At 44.7% G+C, this 24,236-nt stretch overlaps 2 protein-coding genes across 2 annotated transcripts in view; one reads left to right on the top strand and one right to left on the bottom strand.

Annotated features, from left to right (window-relative positions):
* APIP (APAF1 interacting protein) overlaps positions 1–16,452 on the bottom strand; it is a 28,086-nt gene extending 11,634 nt beyond the window's left edge. Inside the window, exons 1-2 of the mRNA XM_004585407.3 lie at positions 16,316–16,452; positions 2,652–2,752 (exon numbers count right to left, since the gene is read on the bottom strand). Coding sequence (XP_004585464.2) covers positions 2,652–2,752; positions 16,316–16,372 — 158 coding nt within the window. The 5' untranslated portion in view covers positions 16,373–16,452. The remainder of the gene's footprint in view (positions 1–2,651; positions 2,753–16,315) is intronic.
* Positions 16,453–16,493: 41 nt separating this feature from the next.
* Positions 16,494–24,236, top strand: part of PDHX (pyruvate dehydrogenase complex component X) — a 67,354-nt gene continuing 59,611 nt past the window's right edge. Inside the window, exon 1 of the mRNA XM_058663179.1 lies at positions 16,494–16,888. Within this exon, the coding sequence (XP_058519162.1) occupies positions 16,630–16,888 (259 nt within the window). The 5' untranslated portion in view covers positions 16,494–16,629. The remainder of the gene's footprint in view (positions 16,889–24,236) is intronic.

The following is a 24,236-nucleotide window of genomic DNA, read 5'->3' as shown; positions in this document are numbered from 1 at the left end:
CTAGAGGCAGAACTGACCCAGCAATTGCAACCACCAGCATATGCATAAGCTGATTGGGATGATGGACTGCGCCAGACCTTGTATTGGCAGACATGCACAAGAATCAGATCTGGGATCACCTCAGACAAAGTTTCTTTGGGGATCCCTCCAACTGAACTATTGATCTCAGATCCCAACCATGAAGAGAAGTACAGGTTCTATGGTCTGACCATGGAGTGCAAGTGTCAAAGCTGAGCCTCCTCAGAGGCTCAGACAGAGCAGTGGACAGCGTATCTAGGTGCACATGGAGGGTATGGCAGTCCATCAGAACCTGCAGAGGACACCTAGTACCACAGCAGAGGATGGAGGACAGAACAAATCAATCATCTAGCCCATCCATGTGTTGGCAGTGAAAATCTGGGCAAATGGAGACTCTAAGGTGGACTCTGTCAGCCAGTGGATTCTGGAGAGATTTCATCGTGCTTGGAATGGTGAGATTGGCAACAATTCAGAACTGCCGAACTCTTAAAACCACTTGAGCAGTGCCCTTGGAGCATGCCCACATTAGGGACTCTGAGATGGGTGGGAGGCTGTGTGGGGCTTCTCCCTTTATCTCTCCCCTTACCCCAGATTAAAAAAAAATGTGGAAACAATGGTCTTACCCACTTTCCTGTAGTCCTTGATCCTTTGTGACCTAATTAACTATATAAAGTTTATCAAAATAAAATAATAATTTTTAAAAAGAATCAACATTTTACTACAAAATGCCCATTTTACTCCACGACCAAGGAATTTAATCAACATTCTGGACAAGACATAAAATTGGTTAATTCCAACTGTGACCTCCAGGAGGAGCTCCTCACCCATTATGAACCTAACCAAGGAGGTGTTGCAGAGATGCAATTTTCTGTAAGGTGGTTGCAGTGCTACCAGTCACTTTCAGGGAAATACCAATGAGTGGCTTGTGGCGATCACACACAATCATAGTGCATGGCTTGGGAAAATCTGCTAGAAAGAATACAGTACCCCATGTTTTTTTGATGACAAAATTCCCCTACGTTCTACATTCTGCAGTTTTTCACTTTCCTGTTTTTAGAAGGGCCAATTAGAAATGTTTTAATTACAGTTGTTACAATTCTTCACTTTGAACATATACAAACTACTTCGGTATATATAAATATTATCTATTATAAATAATACTATCGGAACTCCAATTAGCATGAACCCACTTATAAATGGATTAAGTAAAACAAGAATAAATGTTATCATAGGGTTTGCTGTGAAGAGACCAGTGAGAGAGCTTCTGTGCGATGCTGAATCGACCCATCAGCAACTGGGGTGACGGTGAGAGGACGCTCAGATGGATGGGCAGGTCCCACTGGGAACACGGTCTTGGTAGCCTCTGAGTGCATCCTTATTCCCACAACTGTGTTAGTTGGCCAAGGCTCCTCCTGTTATTTTGCATTGTCCAACTGATGTGTTTCATGAGTTACTTGTTAATCTGTGGTAGATGAGATCACAATGGCACCTTGTGGATTGTCATTAAATCCTTTTGTTGAAAATGTTCAGATTATATCTTGTACTTGATGCTTTACTGTGTAACACAGCTTCCCTGGGAGCCTGACTGCACTCTTGTATGTTCAATAGCATATGCACATTTAGTAACTCAATTATGTTAAACAAAGTAAATTATGATAAAGACATAAATAAATCAGCATCACTCAGTTTAATACTCAGCCTCTAGCAAATAATATTCCTAAAACACTTCAAGAACAAACACATTAATCCTATTTCAGAAATCCTTAAGCAAGTGAGATTCCATAACCTCTATTTTCATTGCTAGTTACTTTTCTTAGAAGAAAGATGCTAGATAAATGTAATTAACAATTAAGTGCTACTCATTTCTTCTGTTTCCTCCTACCCTCTGAGGACTACACATCAAATGTAACGTGTCCATCAGTAATAATGCATGTGCTTAGAGAGGCACACTGCCTTTCTAATGATTCAATAAAACATAAATGTTGGCATTACTAACAGCAATCTGTATTTAAGTGACTTCAAAATACACATTTGATCTTATAAACAAATCTTGTCTACCTACAGTGGATCATTTAAAATTAGACATAAAAACAAACTTGGCAGTACATAAATTTAGCTTTGCTATTCTAACGGTGGGAACAAGGGACTGGTATTGTAGTATAGTGTGTAAAGCTGCCATCTCGACATGGCATCTCACACAGATGACTGATCGAGTCTAAGGCCTGGGAAGCAGCAGAAGATGCCCCACGTGATTGGGAACCTACCACCTATTGGGAGACCTGTCTGAATCTCCTGGCTCCTAGCTTTGGCCTGGCCCAGCACTGGTCACTGGGGACATCTGATGGAATCAGCAGATAGAAAGTCTCTCTGTCTAAATTTTAACTTTTTTTAAAAATGGGAATGGAGTATTCTGATTAGAGTGTGGTTCTTGAAAGTATAGTTATTATATCTGCAACTTCTGCATACAAGTGGTATTCCTTTATGCAAGTACCCACATGTGTATTCTATTCTTACACTAAATACATCTAGTATCATGTAAGATTGACTTGTAGCTCTCTGGACAGAACACATGAGGCTCCCCATGTTTTGCTTACCTGGAGAATTCCCAGAACTAAAATCAGCCAGAAACTCACCCATGCTTCAAGCTAATTCCTCCTCCAGTCCCAGTAACCCAGCCCAAATGGTAAAACTGTTTGCAAAGCTCTGGGATCAGGTATCTTGGATGCTCCTTGTCCTGAAAAAGAAGGTAATGACAGTTAAAATAGACACAGTTAAAATGATAATGCATGATGAAGCATTCCAGCTGGCATTTCTAATATGTCAGCTGAAGGAAGTAAAAGGAACCATCACACAGAAAAGGCACAGACAGAAGTGGTGGAGAAATCTACTACAATCGATTCTTGTTTTTAATGTTTGGAAAGTGGATCCACCGCATTACTTGGCAACCTGGAGTGATTCAGTATACAGCCACTCATCTAACCCAACGCGACAGGGCCAGCTGCAGGACAAGGAGGGGGCACACATGCAGAACAGTCAGCCCTGGGTATCTGAGGAAGACCAGTCCCCAGGTCCCCGGGGGATAGCAAATGTGTGGGTGCTCGGGGCCCGTCGTTGTAGAAAAATGATGAAATCTTTGGACTAAACTCCATTTATCTTCTCACATCCTTTAAATCACTTCTGGATTATTTTTAACTAGCTAATGTTAATGTTTCAAAAAAAAAATCATTCCACTGTTTAAGGAATCCTGATATTAAGAAAAAAAAAGTATGTGCAGCACAGACGCAATCTTTCCCCTCCAATTATTTTTGATCCGTGGTTGGTGGATATGACTTGGAAGGAGGAGGGCAGGCTGCATATAGATACATACATATACACGTATGTATGTATACATACACATATTATGTATGAGATTGCAATCACTTGTTTCCCCCTTTTCTATGAAGATGTGTGTCCAGAGGAGCATGTGAGTATACACTGCAGTAACCACAAGATCTTCTCAAAATGGGCAAATTTAACAGAAACTTCCACATACACCTGAGGTTCCCAGGGGCTTCTGCCTGCAGGTGAGGATGAGCAAGTGGCAGATGCTCTGAGGAGGAAAGCAGCCCAGAAGCATGCTTGCACTGATTCTCACTCTGGGTCAGGAGCAAGACCGTCTTAAGTTCAAAGGGGATGACTGCTTTATAGACTGGGTTCTTGGCCACTTCACTAGGTAGCTGTAATCAATGTATTTTCCAAAATATACTGCCAATGCTCTCCATGTATATTTCATTTTTGGTAAGCATTGTGAAAGATGATTGATAGTCATCTCCAAAGTATAAAATTAGGAACACGCAAAACCAAGAATTTCTAAAAATTTCTGATTCAACACAGGCTTAGGAATCAGACCATTTGTTGCTTGTAGAACTTTGGGCCTCAGTTTGCTCATCCACAGCATGAGACCATTGTGAGGATTAAAACTGGATGCAATGGATGGGAAATACCCAGGACACTGTGTGACATGGCCAATGTCACTTTCCATTCCATTTTAAAAGGTTACAAAATTCTTGAGTTACATTAATAATAATGACCATGTTAATATGTCTTACACCCGTCCTCAGCTAAAATTATCAAAGCCCTGAATCATTTGTCATTTCCTTTTTTAGGGATATAAATGATGCTTCAATTACACACTATGATAGTGCTAATGGGACGACTCCTGCAATTTTCTGATCCTTAAAACCATCGATTCGCACAGCAAATTGCAAACATTATGGGAAATGGACTGTTATCATGGGCCTCTCCTTTCCTTTCTGTCTTTTCCAATACGAAGTATTACAGCAATTAGCCAGCTTCATGCTGCAGCAATAACAATGATAAGGCAGCTGCTGCTAATAATTTCCATTCAATTGTGCAGACCCACACAATCACAACTGCAGGCACCGAGAGAAACACACGTGGAGAAAATACAGTCACTTCAACTGTTCAGAGTAAGACACAGACATTTTAACAAAGACTGATATGGAAACGTTAATATATAGCTTTCCTCTGAATGTCAATAATAACCTGTTTGCTACTGTCAGATCTTGCTTTCAAGAATAACAATTTTGGGGGCCAGTAATGTGGTACAATGCTGGCTTCCTGTATGGGTGCTAATTTGTGTCCCAGCTGGTCCACTTCGGCTCCAGCCCCCTGTTAATGCACCTGAGAAAGCAGCAGAAGGCAGCCCAAGTCACTGGGCCCCCGCACCCATATGGGAGACTCAGACGAACCTCCTGGCTCCTGGTTTCAGCCTAGTTCAGCCTCAGCCATTGCAGTCATCTGGAGAATGAACAGGTGGGTGGAAGAACTCTCCCTTTTCTATTCTCTTAACTCTGCCTTTCAAATAAATAAAATAAATCTTTTTTTAAAAAAAGTATCAATTTTGAAATATGTATCTAAAGATCCATTATCATCATTTATAGTAGAGCTTTCACAGTGAGGGATAAATACACATAAGAGCATTTTGTATATATCAGAAACATCAATATCTAAGAGGATTTTGATTTGATTCTTTATATTTCTAGGATTTTGTTCTAGTTGCTTTTTTTCATGTTTCAATTCTCTTTTCCTCCACCTTGTTGCATAACCACAATTCAAAGTCAGTTGAGATTCTTTCATTGCAAGCATCTACCAAGCATAAAGTCCAGCATCTTATTGTCCAGATAAGTTCAACGGTTTCTTGGGGAGACCATCTCTGGTCTGAAGGTAGAGCCGGCAGAGTATCATCCCGATCAATTAAAAGCCCTGACATAACATCAGTAACAATTTATAACGTTATGGAATTAGTTGACATGGTATTGAGTAACCAATATGTTAAAAGAGAAAAAAAAAAAAGAATGCGAGTTCTGAACCCCATCCTGTGACTTCTACATTGACATTTCAATTATTAGTTTATATACAACCAGATTTCTAGTTGCTTTAAGGGCATAATTTTGATTATTACTAAGTTACCTACTTACTGCCAAAATTGTGCTAAATACTGTGATAAGTCCTGAAGAAACAATTATGCGTGAGATAAAATCCTTACCCTGGAGCTCACCATCTAATAAAGAAGTTAGCAAATGACAAAGCAAAATACCATAAAACAAGATGGCCCCGGGAACTGAGAACAGAAGCTGCTAGTACAAGAGAACAGAAGTTAGAGAAAAGTTTCCTAGAATGACTGAACTGTTTTTTCTTCAATATGCTTTTATTTATTACTTATTTTAGTTTATTTCAAAGGCAGAGAAACAGAATTGTTTCACTCTACTGCTTATTGCCCCAAAATGCTCTTAATAGCTGGAGCAGTCCTCAAATCTGGAGGCCTGGGACACCATCTGGGTTACCCATGTGGTGTATTTCAGATCCTAAAAAAAAAAAAGAAAAGAAAAAAAAATAGCCAGCCCACAATAACATATTCAGCAAAATTTTCCTTTGTATTTGAAAATGAAATAAAATACTTCCAAAGCAAACAAAACTGAAAGACGTTTTGCCTCTACCAGACCTTCCGAACAAATGTTGCTTGAAGATGTGCTACAGAGAAAAAGAACACCTAAAAACTGGAGGCAAACATAGAGAACACATCAATAAACCATAAAAGAAACCTAAATCAAGCAATGAGAAACCCAATGCTAAAACAATTGGACCAAATCATTTCCTGCTGATAATAACCCTAAATGTAAATGGCTTAAACTCAACAATCAAAACACATAGATTATCAGACTGGATTAAAAAAAAAAAACTTACACACACATAGGACTCATTTATCTGTTACCTATAGGAGACACATTTCACCAACAAAGATACATGGAAACTGAAAGTGAAAGGGTGGAAAAGGATATTACAGGCTAATGGAAAGGAAAAATGGGCTGATATAGCCATTCTAATACTAGATACTATAGACTTAGGTATTAAAAGCATTGAAAGAGAAGAAGGGCACCACATAATGATGAAGAGATCCATTCAGCAAAAGGAAATTACAATAATAAATGTATACTCACCAAATGTGAGGGCACCTAGTATGTGAAACAAATATTAATGGATTTAAAGGGAGAAATAGACTCTAATACAATAATAGTGGGAGACCTTAAGACCGCACTGAGCTCAATGGGTAGACATACAAGACAGAAACTCAGCTCACCCAGACAAGAGAACAAATGGACTTCTTTGATGTCTACAGAACCTTTCATCCTACAAACACAGAATATACTTTGTTCATCAGTACATGGAACTTTCTTCAGGATTAATCACATTATAGACCACAAAACCAGCATCAGCAAATTAAAATAAAAATCGAAATCATACCATGTATCTTCTCTGATCATCATAAACATGGAGACCAATAAGTCAACATACTCCAGAAGACATAAGAATACTCGGAAAATGAACAACGTGCTGCTAAATGAACAATGTGTTACAGAAGAAATCAAAGAAGAAATTTAAAAAATTGCTTGAAATGAACAAAGGCATCAACACAACAGCAAAATAATCTCAAGAATGACAGAAAAAAATCAAAATAAGAGAGGAAATAAACCAAATAGAGATCAAAATATGTAGGATCAACAAATCAAAGAGCTGCTTTTTTTTTTAAGAAAATCAACAAAATAGACCCCCCCCAGCCCAACTAATAAAAAAAAAAATAGAGGGGAGAAGATATAAATCAACAGAATCAGAGACAAAAAGGAGATATAACAACAGATATCTTGGACATACATAAAATAATCAGAAACTATTACAAGTAAATATACCAACAAATTGGAAGACCTAAAAGAAATGGATAATTTCTGGTTACATACCATACAATTTACCTCAATTGAATCATGAGATAACTAAAGACCTAAACATGCCTATAACCAGGACATAGATTGAATCAATAATGAACTCTCTTGAGAGAAAAGCTCCGGACTGGATGGATGGCTTTATTGTTGAATTTAACCAAAGGTTTCAAATAATTTACCCCATGCCTTCAAGGCTATTCAAAACAATAGCAACGAAGTCAATCTTTCCAAACTGTTTCTTGTAGCCAGTATGACCTTAATACCAAACCCAGATAGACACACAATAGAGAAAAAGAACCACAGACCAATATCCCTGATGAATATAGAAGCAAAAAACTTCAACAAAATATTAGCCAACAAATTCAACAACACAACAGACAGATCATTCACCTGGACCAGCATCCTAGCATGTTGGGATGGTTTAACATATGCAAATCAATGAATGTGATAGACTGTATCAACAAACTGAAGAATAAAAACCACACAATCATCTCAGTAGATGCAGAGAAAGCATTCGATAGCCAAAGCAATCCTGAAGAATAAAAATAAAGCTGGAGGAATTTTAATTCCAGACCTCAAGACGTACTACCAGGAAGTGGTAATCAAAATAGACTGGTACGAATACAGAAACAGAGAAGATCAATGGAACAGAACAGAAACCCCAGAAGTGAGCCCACACATGTAGAGTCAGCTAATCTTTGACAAGAGTACTGAAAATAATCCAGGCAAAAAGTTTGGTCTCAACAAATGCTGCCTGGACAATAACAACCTGCAGAAACAAGAAACATGACCTCCCACTCTTGCCTTATACAAAAATCAGCTCCAAATTGATCAAGAACCTAAAACTACACTCAGAAACCATCAAAAGTATTAGAGGAAAACACAGGAAACACTCTACAAGATATAGGCATTGGTAAAAACTTCTTGGAAAAGTCACCAAAAGCACAGGCAGTCAAAGCCAAAATAAACAAATGAGGACTACTTCAAACTGAAAAGCCTCTGTAAAGCAAAGGAAATGATCAACAAAGCAAAATGGTGGCATTGTAGGGTGATTTGTACGAGTATTGCTTTGTGTCTGTTACTCTGCTCCTAATCCAGCTTCCTGTTACTGGCCTGGGAAAGCAGCAGAGGATGGACCAAGTCCATGTGAGAGACCACGTGGAAGCTCCTGGCTCCTAGGTTTAGACTGGCTCAGCTGTGGCCACAGAGGACATTTGGAGGAGTGAGCAACTGGCTAAGATCTCTCAATCTCTCAATCTCTCTCTCTCTCTCTCTCTTACTTTCTCTCTGTAATAAATGAATCTTGAAAGGAAGGAAGAAAGCAAGCCAGTGAGCCTATCTGTTTCTTCTTCCCAGCCAAGCATAACCACTAAGGATAGGGAATATGTTTAGCATAGACACACCTGCCACACTGCTTTGCCTATAAACAGTTGAATTGTGATCAGATTTCCCACACTAAGAAAAGTCCCACATAAGAGGCTGCAAATTTCTATCTTGAGTATCACCTAATCACCTAAGGCTAGGACCTACGATGTCACAGTGCTTAGAATCCAAGCCAAATTTTTACAATAATGAGATTTCAGAGAGAACCCTAGTTTTAGCTTCCTTTAAAAAAAGAAAAAAAAAAAAAAAAAGCAGAGCAGTGAGTCACATCTTGGTGTAGCTAGCAAAGCTGCTGCTGTGACACCAGCACCCCAAGGGCTGCAGGTTCATGTCCTGGCTGCTTCACTTCTGAATAGCGTGAGAGAGCAGCGGAAGATGACCCCAGCGTATGGGCCCCTGGCACCCGTGTGGGAGACTGGAGTAAGCTCCTGGCTCTGCCCTGGCCCAGCGCTGGCCACTGCAGACATCTGGGGAATGAACCAATGCATTGAGCATCTCTCTCTTTCTGACTTTAAAATAAACCTTAAAAAAAATTAAAAAGCAGAACTGGACAATGGATCCATAGCAAAAAAAACAGAGTTAAGTGTAATGTTAGCTCTCAGGACAGGACAAATGCTAGCTGTTGTATCTTAATTTTGATCTCCATTTCAACATCTGGGTTCCTCTAAAATGCGACATTTTCATACACAAACTCTTGTTTTGAAACTGCCTTCTTCTCCTCTACTTGTAAATACTCTGAAATATAATTTCAAAATTCTTCTTTATCAAGATAAACTTAACTGTTCATTTAATTTTCCCATAAACTCTCTGAAGTAACTGGAACTTCATGCTATTTAGAATTAATCCTCTCCTGCCCACATCTCCACTGCCTGTTCTGTCTATTATTGGTCTACAGAATTTCTATCACTGGCTTGCTTTAACAAGCACCCAAGTCTCTCCAGGAATAGTGTCTTATTCGTGACTGTCTCTCTAAGTCTGAACTTTGCAATACACAGTTTGCAATACAAAGTAGACGCTTTCCCTTTTAGGGAAATACTCCTTGATTTTTGTTGATGTTGGAAAAATCCAGTGCAAGAGCCTAAAGTAAATCACACGGTATTTGATTTCAGAACCATGATCCATTTCGAAATTACTGCTCTGAGCTGAGCTTGACCTGAACATAATACATGTAGTGCCAGAATAATTTTGAGTACTAGAAGAATGACAACGAAACATAAATCACTTGGGAAAATTAGAGCACAGGATGATTAAATAATATCACTGAAAGGCCTACAGTGGACAGTAAGTAGCAGAATGTGGGTCAAGAAGTGGTTGTCTGCCAGAGGAGAAACAATAAACATACAGCTTTAAGAAGGAAGGTTTTGGGGGGTCAAATCTTGTTCAAATATTGTTTTTATTTTTTAAAATCAAATTTTTAAAAATGTATTTAAACCTCCTGTGCATGTATACACACATATACAGAGACAGTGAGTGAGAGAGGGAATATCTATTTCATCTGTTAATCTGCTAGTCCACTTCCCAAATGCCCATAACAGCGTAATAGGTGAGGCTGGGCCAGGTTAAAGCCAGGAGCCAAGAAATCAGTCCAGATCTTCCACCTAAGTAGCAGGAGCCATCACCTGTTGCTTCCCAGAGTGCACATTAGCAGGGCACTGGAATTAGGAGTAGAGCTAGAACTGAAACCCAGGTACCTAAGTCAGCATTGGCCCTGTAGGCTGCTTGGTCTATTTTGCACAACCTCAATGAAGCTCTTCGTCCTGAGTTTGAGAGTTGTAAATGCAACTACACAGCTTGCAGCACCATGCCCTGAGCTGCATGCAAGGCTCTCTGCAAACTGCTTCTTCTTCCTGTGTTCTTTCTTGGGGACTGCCAAGTCCCCCAAAGACTCCATTACAGATTTAGAAGTCATTCTTGGATCCTGCTATCCTCACAAATGTCAACAACTAAACTGTTTTGCTTTTACTGCCTATATCCCTTGTTCAACTCAGTACCATCCCTTGCCACAGCTTTCTAGTTTGTCTTCCAGCCTCTAACTTTCACCTCTCACCAGCACCGTAGGCTTTTACCCACCATCTTTCTCACTGCCCTTAGGAAACTAACATGTACTCTAAAGTTGGCCTATAAGGGCATATAGGTCTTTAGCCTTATCTCTTCCCAAGTCCTTTTCCCCTACTTTATGTCCTACTGAAATGAGACCGCACTACGCTGTGTCTCTAAGACTCTACACATGCCATTCCCCCTACTTGGAAAGCCCTTCCTTCTCATTTCATGTGGTTATGACCCCCTCCAGGTGTTAGCTGACATCTTCATTTTCTCCAGAGGCATTCCTTCATCCATTATAGTTTGTGCCCTTGAAGATCCAGCACTTTCTCATCAGTGTAGTATGTCATAGTACTACTGTCTTCATTGTTGTACCTCTTTGTGTCTCCTACTACACAGAATGTTTTTAGCTGTCATTTCTGTGCTGAGCTATTCAGGGGGCGGTGGCAGCCTGCGGGGATCTTAGGATGTGGGCTTGAGTGGGGAGGGCTAGGGATATAGCACTGGAGGGGCATGTGGGGACCTGGGAGCTCATCTCTAGGTGGTGGAGTGAACCTGGTGTTTTCACATGTAATTTGTCCTGGGCAAGGTGAGATGAGGAGAGGGGAGTGCCTCAGATCAGCACACTGCCCTGGGGTGCTGGTGGGCTGGGCCTGGATCTTGGGTGCGTGGTGGGGTATGGCACCAGGCTAGCACATGTGCCAAGAGTTTGCTATGAGGGCAGAGCTCCAGACCAGCACACCACCTATTGGGCTTCCAAAGACTGGGCTGGAGAACCCATGCACTCCTGGGTAGAAGGTTTGTGGATTGATTAGAAAAGGGGACAAGGGAATATGGAGTAGGTAGGACTTCCGAGGGAGCATTGCAGGTGAGGAATGACTATAGAGGGACTCCCAATGACAAGGCCACTATACTTGTAGGTAAGTGCGGGGACTGAGACCTGATGTAGAGGGCAGAGGCCTGAAGACCTTTATGTATCAGCTCACATGGGAGACCTGAGCTGGGCGTGTTAGCAGGAAACACTGTTGACCATCACACACCAGCCCACACGAAAGCTAAGGCTGTGGGACTGTCTGGCAGGGCTAGATCACAGTACCTGACAGTAAGTGTCGGAATAAGGGATGTGTAATGTTAGGCTGGGCCATGACACTAACCAGCATGTGAGAGAACCAGGTACTGGAGTAGATTCTGTAGCGGATATATGGGTCAAACCCTATGGAACTACAAGTCCAACTGGTTAGTTCAAGAATTGAGATAGTGATAGGCTGAGCTAGGCATGATCATGGAACCTGATTACACTCATGGGTACTGGGACTAGAAACAGGCTGGGCAGGTCCAGGCTGCAGCACCCACATGCACATGTCAAAACAGGGTGTGGGGCAGGCTGGGCTGCAACATTTACCAGTTCATACAAAGGCCAGGACAGAGGCGGCAGGTTATGCTGGGTAAGGGCCTAGTACCCACTGGCATGCATGAAATCTAGATCTAGGAGTGGGCCTGGTGGGAGAACTTGGGAAATTCCCCTAGTGGGCCATAGTTCCTACTGATGAGCACATGGTTCAGGTGTGGTGTTGGGCAGGCAGGGCAAGGTAGTTCCACCCCTTGGCAAACGTGGGTTGGTTTTGGAAAGGGGCATACTGGGCAGGGCAGAGCAAACCTTAGCCCACTGGCAAGTGCAGGAGCCAGGTTGGAGTACAGGTCATGCCAGGTTAGGCTATCACACTACAAGTTTGCATGAGCCAGGGATGAGAGTAGACTGAGCAGGGCCAGGCTACAGCACCTGCCAGCTAGAATGGGAACTGGGGGCCAGCCAAGTCAGGCCAGGCTGCAGCATCCAAAGGCAAAGACCAAGACAGGTGATGCCAAACTGCATCACAGTAACCACTGACAAGCACAAGATCTGTGGTTGGGAACAAGCCCGGTTGGGGAGTTAAGAGACTGGGTGGTGGATGGTGTGACCACAGTAAGCATGAGGGCCAGAGTGGGGGGCTGCAATCTGGTCTGGACATGGCTGAAGTGTCCCTCCGCACAGATGTGGACTGGGTCTGGGGTGGGCCGGACTGGGCTAGACTCCAGCACCCACTGGTGCTTATGAGAACCAGGATGGGTGTCAGATGGGCAGGACTAGGTCTCTGCCCCTGCTGAGCCATGTGTGAGCTGTGTCTGGGTGTAGATCAGGTTTGGCTGGGCTGTAGCACCTAACAGTAAGAGCTGGAATGGGTGAGGGCCAGTCAGGAAAGGCCACTGTTCCTGCCAGAACAGGAGATGGACTAAATTGGGTTGGGCCATTGACTCACCAGTGCGTGCAAGACCTGGCATTGGAAGAGGTTCTGATGGAGGGGCTTGGGGAACTCCTGTCAGGATGCAGTCTCTCCAGGTGAGTGCAAGAACCAAGGCTAGAAGCAGCCCAGACCAGGCTAGGTTATAGTACCCACTGGCATACATTTGGTGCAGTTCTGGGGTGGGCCAAGCTGGGCCAGTTCATATCACCTGCTGGCAGATCTGAGAACCAGAATGGGGTTATCTGATAAGCTGGGCCAGGTTGTAATACCAGCTAGTTCGCATTGGGGCTGAGACTGGAGGCTGGCTGGGCTGGACTAGGCTGTAGTCCATATCAGTATGAGTTAGAACTGGGTGTGGGCAAGGTTATAGCACCCACTGACAAATGCTGAGGTGAGGTGGGCTGAGACAACTCGGCAGCAGTGCCCCCAACCAGCACACATAACACCTGGGGGGAGGGGTTGCAAAGGGCTGCTCTGCTGGGCCACTATTCCCACTGGTGAGTATGAGAGCTGGGACTGGGGACAGACCAGGCTGGGCAGGGCTACAATACCTATTGGCCTGCATGTGACCTGGGTTAGCGGAAAAGCCAGGCTGGGCTGACTGTATTCAGTGGTGCATGCATAAACCACAGTGGGTGATGGTTGGTTGGACTTTGCTGCAGCATCAGCTGGCAGGTGCTGGCACTAGCGGCAAATTTTGTTAAGCTGAACTGCAGAACCACCTGGAGAGTACAGGATCTAGGGGTGGAAGTGGGTCTATTAGGGAGACTGTGGGCACCTCCCTCTTGGGTTGCCACTCCTACTGGTGAGCATGAGACCAGGACTGGGGCAGGCATGACTAGACAGAGTGGCACCTAGTGGCACCTGGTGGCACCAGTGTGGATTGGATAGTGGGGGCTGGTTGGGTTGAACTAGGATTCAATGCCCATTGACACATATGAGAGCTTAAAGAAATGTGCAACAGACTGAACCAGTCTGATGTACATACTGGCAAGCATGGCAATAGGACAGGGGGCGGGTCTAATGGGGGTTTTTGGGGGTTGCACTAACTAGGCTGCAGCTGTCGCTGTTTACCTGAAGGCCGAGTGTGATGTGGACAGAATCAGACTGGGCTGCAACACGCATTGGTTTACGTAGGAGACAGGGCTGGAGACAGAACTGACCCAGCAATTGCAATTACCAGTGTGTGCATAGGCTGATTTGGGCAATGGACTGTGCTGGACCTTGTATTGACAGATACACACAAGAATCAGGTCTAGGATTACCTCAGATGAAGTTTCTATGGAGATCCCCCAACTGAACTGCTGGACTCAGAGCTCCAACCATGCAAGAAATTACAGGCTCCATGATCTGTTCGTGGAGTGCATGTGTCAGAGCTGAGCCTCCTCAGTGGCTTAGATGGAGCCGTGGACAGTATATCCAGGTGCATATGGAAGATATGGCAGTATATTGGAGCCTGCAGAGGACACCTGGTATCATAACAGAAGATGTAGGACAGAACAACTCGATCAACCACGCTAGCCAAGCATCAGCAATGACTATCTGGGCAAATGGAGACTCTAAGACAGACTATGTCAGCTAGTAAAGATTCTGGAGAGATTCCATTGTCCTTAAAATGGTGAGATCAATAGCAATTCAGAACTGTTGAAGTACCAAAACCATTTGAGTGGGACCCTCGCAGCATGCGCCACATCGAGCACCCTGGGATGGTATCGGGTGGCTGTCTCCCATCCCAGGGTATGGAGGCGGGTGGGAGGCTGGCTTCTGTTCTTATCTCCTCCCTTCCCCCAGATCCAGGAAGGACAAAGAGAATGTGGAAACAATGGTCTCACCACTTTCCTCCAGCCCTCGACTCTTCCCACCTTAATCAACTATGTAAAGATCATCAAAAATAAAATTTAATAAAAAAGAATGCTTTTAATCAGTTGTGGCCTGCACTATGTGAAAATCCATGATGCCTGTCATGTAGAAAACACAAAATGTGTACTTCGTTCATGACTGACAACTGAAGATTTCCCTTCTTAAGCCAAAGACCAATTTCTACTGCCTGCAAAGTGCCTAATACTCCATTAAAATGTTACAGCATCTCAACCCTTCCCTTACTGCTGTTCTGACTGAGTGTATTCGGGTAGATCCAAGCAGACACAAATGTCACGGGGTCCAGTGTCCTCCCGTGTTGATGGGAATCCAGTGTGAGCAGCGGAAGAAGAGCCAAGCTGGCTAGTGTGTGCCCCGGGTAGGGGTGGGGCTCACCAGTCAGCTCAATCCGGGACCCACAAAGGAAGAAGGAAACAGCACCGCTGTATCCCATTAAGTCGGAAGAAAAGCAGAAATGGGTCCAGATTTTGAATCATTTGTTCAAATCTTCCATGAACACGAATGGGACCCAGACCCTGTCTGCCGAACTGTCTGTGGCTCATGAACAGACTGAGATCTGACTCTACTGTAAGGCTCTTCCACGCAGGCTGTCTTTGATGCTGGCATTTCAGTAAGACTTACGCTGGGGGCCGGCATACATGCATATATTCAGCAACAATCTCATTAAGTCATTGGAACAATGAACTCACTAATGGGTTGCTTTTTCTTTCCTCATACACACCTGCTTAAAAACCATCTCCACTTATCCATCCAGTGACCAACATCTTCTCCCTCTTCCTGCTGTCTAACCTCCTCACCCAGCACTTTCCTCACAGTTAGCTTGGATAATCTGGAAAAGTTTACTTGTTCAAGTAACACCCAACACATTTAGCAATCCTTCGTGTGATAACTTTCTAAGTGGGGCCTTCAACCCTGAGAAAGCGGGCAATTCTGGCGGGGAGTGGGGCCTGATCTGCCTGTGAGGCAGGGTTTGACTGCAGCTTGTACTCAACCTGTGCATTCGTCTAGCTCTGCTCTGAACCCCAGGCAGCACGTTCCCCACTGGTCCTCGGAGCACGCAGGCAAAAGGCCGGCTTCCAGGGCACCTCTGCAGCTTGGCCACCACCCCCAAGGCGCCCAACGGCGGGGGTAGCAGAGAAGCAGAACCCTCGCTAGGTAGTCTGCTGGCGCCCTGGTAGCGGATCCTGCCGCCGGAGGCCAGGCCTGGGACAAGCCCCGCTCCGCCCACGCTCCTGCCCTTCAGCCCCACGGCGCCCTGCAGCTGAAACCCACGCACGCTCCCGCACCCAGCCCGGGAGCCCGACGCCCTGCGCGCTCCCGACGTCCACGCTCCCGAGCCCCCCACCTTGCGCCATGCGCCCGACAGCCCTGCGCGCTCCCGAGCCCCGCCGAGAGTCGCCTCTCCCTACGAGTGGGCAGCGGTGGCCACGCCCCTACCTGCGCGCCGCCTCGCCGGGAGCAACAGCCTCCCTCCGGAGCGAGGCAGCCGGCCATGGCTCGGGCCGCGGATCCTGCTGTCTCCAGTCTTTGCAGGGCGCCGCGCGCTCTCGGGGTTCCGCCTGGCTACTGCAGCGAGGTCACGGGTGCCATCAGGCAGCGCTGAGGGCAGCCCGGGGGGCGGAACCCGGGAGGACCTCGCGGGCTGAGTGACGGCGGCGAGGCGGCTCGGCCGGGGGGCGTGGCCCACGGGGCTGGAGGCGGTCCCCGGAAACCTCCGCGCCCCACGAGCTCTGATAGGTCCGGCTGGATGCATGGGGGCGTGGACAGCTAGATCGAAGGCGGGACCAAGGAGGGCCTGGACGCTGGGCGAGCAGGCTGTGCCGCGGGCAGCCCGGGAGAAGGCCGGCAAGATGGCAGCCTCCTGGAGGCTGGGTAGTGACCCGGCGCTGCTACGATGCCTGCTGGGCTTCGGCGGCCGGCGGAGCTCGGCGTTGGTTAAGGGGCCTGCTAGGTGGTCTGTCGGCCGCGAAACTAATTGGAGATGGTTTCACGGCACGCGGTGGCTGCGGGGTGAGTGCCGGGGAGCTGTCAGTTTCTCTGCCTCGGAGGGTCAGGGGCATTCTGCTGTCGTAGTCCTGCGTGTGGGTGTGGAGGTGCCCGCATTGCCACCCCTCCTGCCCTGTCCTTGCCTCGTGGATGGGTCCGCTGGCTTGGCCTGATGCATGCCGTGGAGGTCCGAAGAGGGACCCTGGAGAGCTTGAATCCGTCCTCTGGTTCGACCTTGCCTGGGGTCTGTGAGGCCTGTTTGAAGCTTCTGCTCAGTCATATCTCAAGTGGCTTTACAGTGGTTGGACACTTGGGCCCGGGAGAAGCTGGTGAGCTGAAGAGTCATTGCCAGGCTCGGCTCTTATCAGGAGCTGTAAGCTCTTGGAGGCCACTCGGGATACGCCACGAGATGATTCGTTCAAAAATCCCGATTTGTAAACACAGCATCACAGACACAAGTCCGATATAGTATTTCAGGCTAAGCCTTGAAAGAGTGGAGTTTAGAAGGGACTGCATTTGCTGTAGAGAATTGCTGTTTGGTGGGGATGTTGATTGATGCAGTTGACATACAGTGCAGCTAGTACACGATGTAAAATGGCTTGTACAATGCAGATACACTGTGTAACATGTCTTACTGTGCCTAGCTCTTACTTGCACGGGGACAGCAGTAGGCAGTAGACATAAGAGTGGGGTGGAGAATATATATGTCAGTCATCACTCTTGGCACTCCACAGAATAAAATTTAATCTAAAAAAAATGGCTGCAGAAGGCATAGCCTGCACATTATGTGCAGCCTGTGGATCAGGGAAAAAGAGCTTTGTGAGAAGTCACAGAGCAAGGTGAGTGCTTTAGGGCTGCTGGAGATTATGGGATGGAAATATTTTCAGTCAGATGATTTCTAAAATATTCCTTGGAGCAGTGGTTCCTTGACAGTGTGTACACAATTCTCTGCTCCGTCTCCCAGTTTGTTAAAAATTGAATTTTTCTATAGCTCCTACAGATTCTCTCAGGTAGAAGTCAGGCATCTGTATTTTTATAACCAACCTTATGTGAATTCTGGTAGGATTGACCTTGAGGCCCTCTGCCTTAGAAATTGATAGAATAGTAATGGAAATTATAAGTGAAAATAGTCTAGGAAGAGTGTTCATAGCTTTGTTAAAAATGCTTTTGAGTGTATCTGAATGGTGTAGCTCTTCTCTACATAGCAAGAGGCTTGTGAGGTTACATAGAAAAACGTCATGCAGATTCGGAGGTTTTCTTAGCCCCCGTTTAATGACTTCTGCTTTCAGAAACTCATTTGGAAAGTCTTTATTTAAGGAGTTTTAACAATTACTCAGTCCTCATCCCCTGGACAGACACCATGAACAACTTGGCTGTGTTTGGACGTTGTCTGGGAGGGGGAAGGTCCTGTATTCCAAGATTAGCAGATTTGAGTCCTGGCTGCTCCAGCTCTGGCCCAGCTTTCGTGCTGATGTACCTTGAAGGAGGCTGACAGATGATGGCTGAGATGTTTGCCATCCACATGGGAAATCCAGATGAAATTCCAGGCTCCTTGCTTCAGCCTGGCCCATCTCCAGTTGTTGCAGCCTTTTTGGGTGTGAACCAACAAATGGAAGATGTTTGTCTCTCTCTCTCTCTCTCTCTCTCTGCTTCTTTCCATCACTCTGCCTTTCAAATAAGCAACAGATGTCTTTAGGAAGAAGGAACTAAAAGAAAGGAGAAGGACCACAGATGCCTACAGGAAATGCATAAAAAGGAAGCTGGCATCTTTTTGGTTTTTAAAGATTTATTTTGTTTTTATTGGAAAGTCAGATATATAGAGATGAGGAGAGACAAAGAGGAAGATCTTCTGTGTGCTGATTCAATCCCAAGTGGTCACAACAGCTGGAGCTGACTCCCAGCTTGCAACCTAGAGTCCTTTTACAACTCACTGACTGTATTTATTTAACATCAGTAACAAGTGGTCTATGATTACATTATAGGAACCTCATGGACTTTTCTATTTATGTCATTTTCAATTCAGCCTGTTATTTCTCAGGGACAGTTTGAAAACTAAGTTAATACCTTACTATTTTAATTAATGTATTAGTTAATTAGATTCCTACAACCTACTCTGAAAGGACAGCAATATAAATTCTTCAAAGTTAACTGCCCAAAGTGGATTGGAAAACTACTTACAGATGCTGTGCGCATTATAAATAACACATCTGGCTAAGGGCTCTCCCCGTTTCCTTGAGGATGGCTTCACATATACTGTTTCCTTGTCAACTTAAACGTTTCCTGTGCACACTGATAAAACACCTCTACTGTTCACTTCCTCCAGCTGACTATAAACATTTTAAGGATAAGGCCTACAAAGATTATAGGATTGTAAGGTCAGAAGCTATGTGTGATTCGGTTGGCCTTGTGACAGAACACCGAGAACCAGTTCTGTTCTGTAGGTCAACTGCTTCCCAGGTAGGCTCCCTTGTGCCTGGCACTGAGATGGTGCTTCTTCCTTCATTCGAGTAACACCAGCCAAGTGGTGAATGATAGTATCTACCTACTCAATCAACAGTTCAAGGTATGAAACAGGTTAGGGAGCGTCAGGCATACACAGGTACAAATTACAGACAGTCTTAGTTCACTAGTATTCTAGTTAGGTGGCTTTGGGAGACTCTGAATTTTATTATTTCTGTCCAATTAAAGGCAAATAATGGTTTGCCTTTAAAGGTTGTGAAGGGAAATAAATAAAACATTCCAGAAGTACTAAGCAAATGGCTCTTGTCAAGGATGCTAAAAATGCTGCCAACAGACACCTTTATCATGAAGCGAGTCTGATGATGTTTCTCACGGTTCACTAAGAGAAAGAGCTTCATAAATGTACTTATTTTTCATAGTCTACCATAGTTGAAATAGTTTCTTAGCTTTAACACCCTTCTCAGAGGTCTTCATTCTAATAGCAGAGCTGGTGAATATGTTGTTCAAGGCAAGAGGGAACTAAGACCAACAGTGAAGTTAAGGTTGTTAATTGACTGTTCTGGAGATGGGGGAGAGTAGCCTGGGTTGTTCGTGAGTGCCATGTAACCGTGTAGGTCTCAGTAAGGGAAGGGAACGAGGGAGGAGGGAGTATCGAGATACACGATGGTGCAGACTGGAGCAGCCAGTGCTGAAGATGAAGAGCTGTGAGCCAAGGAATCTGAGAAGCCTTTACAAGTCAGAAATGGCAAAGCAGCAGATTCTGTCCAGCCTTGAGAGGAGAATGCAGCCCCTGCTAACGCTGTTATTTCAGTCTGGGAAATCCATTTTGGACTTCTGTCTCTGGGGAGATAAAGAATATGTGTTGATTTGTGACAGCAGCACTAAGAAAGCAGTTTGGTTTGTCTTGGGATACAGTTAGTGCCCTGGCCTTTCAGGTTGGTTGGTCATGTGTTTGTCTGCTCTCCGACGTGGAATGCAGGCATTCCAGGTAGTGGCTTAAGTGACTGCATCATAAACGCTTGAATCTGTCTTCTTTCTGTAGGCTTGGTAACGCAATGAGTTACGGTTTCCATTTCTCTATAATACGAACTTGCCTTATCTTAATGCTGAATCAGGTCTTTAAAAATTATGTTAGGGCCCAGCACGGTAGCCTAGCGGCTAAAGTCCTCGCCTTGAACGCACCAAGATCCCATATGGGCGCTAGTTCTAATCCCAGTGGCCCCGCTTCCCATCCAGCTCCCTGCTTGTGGCCTGGGAAAGCAGTCGAGGATGGGCCAAAGCCTTGGGATACTGCACTGGCATGGGAAACCTGGAGGAAGTTCCTGGCTCCTGGCTTTGGATCGGCCCAGCTCTGGAGGTTGAGGTCACTTGGGGAGTGAATGATTGGATGGAAGGTCTTCCTCTCTGTCCTTCTTTCTCTGTGTATGTCTGACTTTGCAATAAAAATAAATAAATCTTTTAAAAAAATTATGTTAAAGGCTTTTTTACTTGAAAGAGTTGGAGTGGGGGAGAGATCTTCCATCCTCTGTTTGACTTCCCTGACTCCCCAAATGTCTGCAGGGTCCAGAGCTGAGCTGATCTGAAGCTGGGAGCCACGAACTTCGTCCAGGCCTCTCAAATGAGTGCAGGGGCCCAGTGCCTTAGGCTGTCCTCCGCTGTTTTCCCAGACCATGAACAAGGAATCAGATTGGAAGTGGAACAGCTAGGACACAAACCGATGCCCATATAGCTTTCAGGCGCTGCAGGCTGCTAAGTCACTGCACTGGCCCCATGGCCTTCTTTGTTCCGTGCTTTTTCAGTTCAGGTCAGGTGCTCACAATCATTTTTCCAACGCATTCGCAAATTCCATGTATAGGTTGACTGAGCCCGCATACGGCTGTTGTGCTAAATAACACACACGGCTGATTCTTTCACAGACTGTGGTCTAGACATTTGCTTTAAGAATAAAGTGTGAGTTGGCAATTCATGATTTTTGATATGACAATCTGTGATCAAATCAAATTGGAAGACTAGTATACTGATCCTTTTTTTTTAAAAGATTTATTCATTTTATTACAGTCAGATATACAGAGAGGAGTAGAGACAGAGAGGAAGATCTTCCGTCCAATGATTCACTCCCCAAGTGAGCCGCAACGGCCAGTGCGCGCCGATCCGATGCCGGGAACCAGGAACCTCTGGGTTTCCCACGCGGCTGCCAGATCCCAAGGCATTGGGCCGTCCTCAACTGCTTTCCCAGGCCACAAGCAGGAAGCTGAATGGGAAGTGGAGCTGCCGGGATTAGAACCGGCGCCCATATGGGATCCCAGGGCGTTCAAGGTGAGGACTTTAGCCGCTAGGCCATGCCGACGGGCCCTACTGATCCTTTTTAAAAAGACTCTTTCTTTTGAACATAGTAGCAAAGATGGGAGAAACTGTCTAGATAAAGAAGTCTTGGATTTGCTGGCTCACTCACTAACTGGGTGACACATCTGGGGATGGGGCTAAAACAGAAGCCCAGATCCCCAACCCAGTCTCCCCACGAATGGTGGGAACCCACATACTTGGGCCATCTTCCACTGCTTTCCAGGCACACGAGCAGGGAGCTGGACAGGAAGTGGAGCAGTCTGGACTTGAACCAGTGTGTTGCTGCTATTGCAGCTAGTGGCTTAGTCCACTGTAGCACAGCGCTGGCCCTATTATAATTCTTTAGTGTTTCTAGATTAAGTAATGACTAAGTAAAATATATCATCACCTAAGCAAAGCAAAATAGGAAGTGGCTAATTGAGATCTTAGTAGAGAGAGAGAGACTGAGGAAATTTGTATTGTTCGAAAGAAAGCTTTGTACATGAGTGCTTTGCTTTAAAGCATTGCATTCTCTCTATGAAAGTGGGACATTAGAGACAGTCACCAAATACTAAGCACCTACTGATTGCCCAGAGTTCTTTTAGTTCTTCATATGCCTTTTTTTTTTTTTTAATCTCAAGAACCTTGCAAGTGTTAGTCATTTTATGAAAGAGCGGAAACAAAAATGAGGAGAGGTGTAACAGTTTGCTCAAGCTTGGTGAGTTAGTAGATGATTACTTTGGAACTGTGCACATGATACTGTCTAGTGGAGGAAAGGAGGGTCTTCCCTCTCAGATCTGTCTTTTGCCAAATGAGGGAACGTCTTGAGGCTACCATCGTAAAATTTTCTCACGTTATGTTGACCAGAATGAAATTAAATCATGCGCGTTTTCCGAAGGCATGAATTTAGTTGGTATGATAAATTGACTTTAACTTATCAAGGGGCTCAGTGACAGTCACTGAGCTTGAACACATGTCCCAAAGAGAATCTGCAGCATAACACCAGTGGGCATATGTGAGCAAGAAGGAAGTTGGGCACATGTGTGTATTCTTTTTTTTTTTTTTTTGCTAGACTATTAATGGAGTTGTAATTTCTTTTTGCCTTTGCGCTTATTGCTGCGAATGAAGTTGAGATTCACGTGGAGTTTTAATATTGTTTAACGCCAAAAATGCCAGGATAACAAGCTGAAACCTCTCAAGTGTTTGATTCACTCAGAGGAAATAACATTTTACAGCTATCCTCCATGTGCAGCTAGCTTGCTTTGAAATGTGCCGTGGGCGTCCATCATTGTGGTACCGCAGGTTAAGCCGCTGCCTGTAACCCTGGTATCCTGTATCAGAGTGCCTGTTCTAGGCCTTCCTGCTGTGCTTCTGATGCAGCTCCCTGTTACTGCTCTTGAAAAGGTAGGCATGGATGGCCTCTGCCACCCACGTGCAAAACCCAGATGGATTTACAGTCTCCTGGCTTTGGGTTGGCGCAGCCCCAGTTGTTGTGGCCATTTGGGGGTTAACTGTCTGGTAAGTAGATCTCTCTGTTTCCGGCACTCTAGCTTTTGCGTAAATAATTTTTTCCCATGTGCTATGTTATATTAGATGTAAGTGTGCGAAATAATGCACAGACTCTAGACAAAATGAAGTGCATGTTGATTTTTTTTGGTAGACAGTACATTGTAACTAGTATTTACTCGGTACCAATCTGGTACCTAACAGTCTGAAACGAGAAAGCTGTTTTAATGGAGGAGTTGGATCTGTCAGTAGAGGCTGGTGGCTGCATTCACATCAGAAACCAGAGCAAAGGCAGTGCTTTTGGAGAAGCAGATTCCACTGTGGCTGTGGGTTGCAGGTACGTGCACATCCAGGTTCCTTGGACTTTCACCTCTCCCTGGGCAACCTCGTTTCTGCCTCTTTAATTCCTTCTGGTCCTTTGGACGAAGTGACTTTACTACAGTTTGAAATCTTTCTCCTTATTTAAGTACTATCCTCCCGAGGGTCAGGGAAAACGTGCATTATGTAACTTTCATGGATTTCAAATTCTTTTGGCTCCAAAACTTTTGATTTCATTTTCTGCATTTTCTGGACTTCTCTTCGTATTATGAGAGTTCAGGCAGGAAACAAGTGATTCTGTCTTTTTCCCTCCTTTTTCCCTGTCTTCCTTCCTTCCTTTTTGTTGGTTTCTTTTGGTTTTTTGAAAGAGAGAAGGTGAGACAAAGAGAGATCTTTCATCTGCTATTGTCACTTCCTAAATGGTTGCAGCAGTAGCTGGTCTAAGCCTGGAACCTGGGGCCTGGAGCCTGGAACTACCTCCATGGCTTAGAAGATTCTGTCTAGGTCTTCTTACTCAGTTTTCCATCATTCTGTGCCTTTGTTCCTCTTCTCTTTATGCCCTTGTTGGTTTGTGTTTACTGGAAGGAAGTTATTAAGATGATAAGAAACAGATTGGGAACATGTGTAGTATCACTGGAGCTAAGTACTTGTGTCTCCTTCTGGAGTATGTCCATTCAGTCTTTGTGTACAAATTGAGTGGGTGGAAACTGGATGATGGTGTGCATACTGTTTTGTTTGTTAGCAAAATGCTGTTTCGTAAAAGTGT

This window comes from Ochotona princeps, chromosome 4 (genome assembly GCF_030435755.1).
Source record: "Ochotona princeps isolate mOchPri1 chromosome 4, mOchPri1.hap1, whole genome shotgun sequence".
NCBI lineage: Eukaryota > Metazoa > Chordata > Mammalia > Lagomorpha > Ochotonidae > Ochotona > Ochotona princeps.
This window is presented reverse-complemented; position numbering and strand designations above follow the sequence as displayed.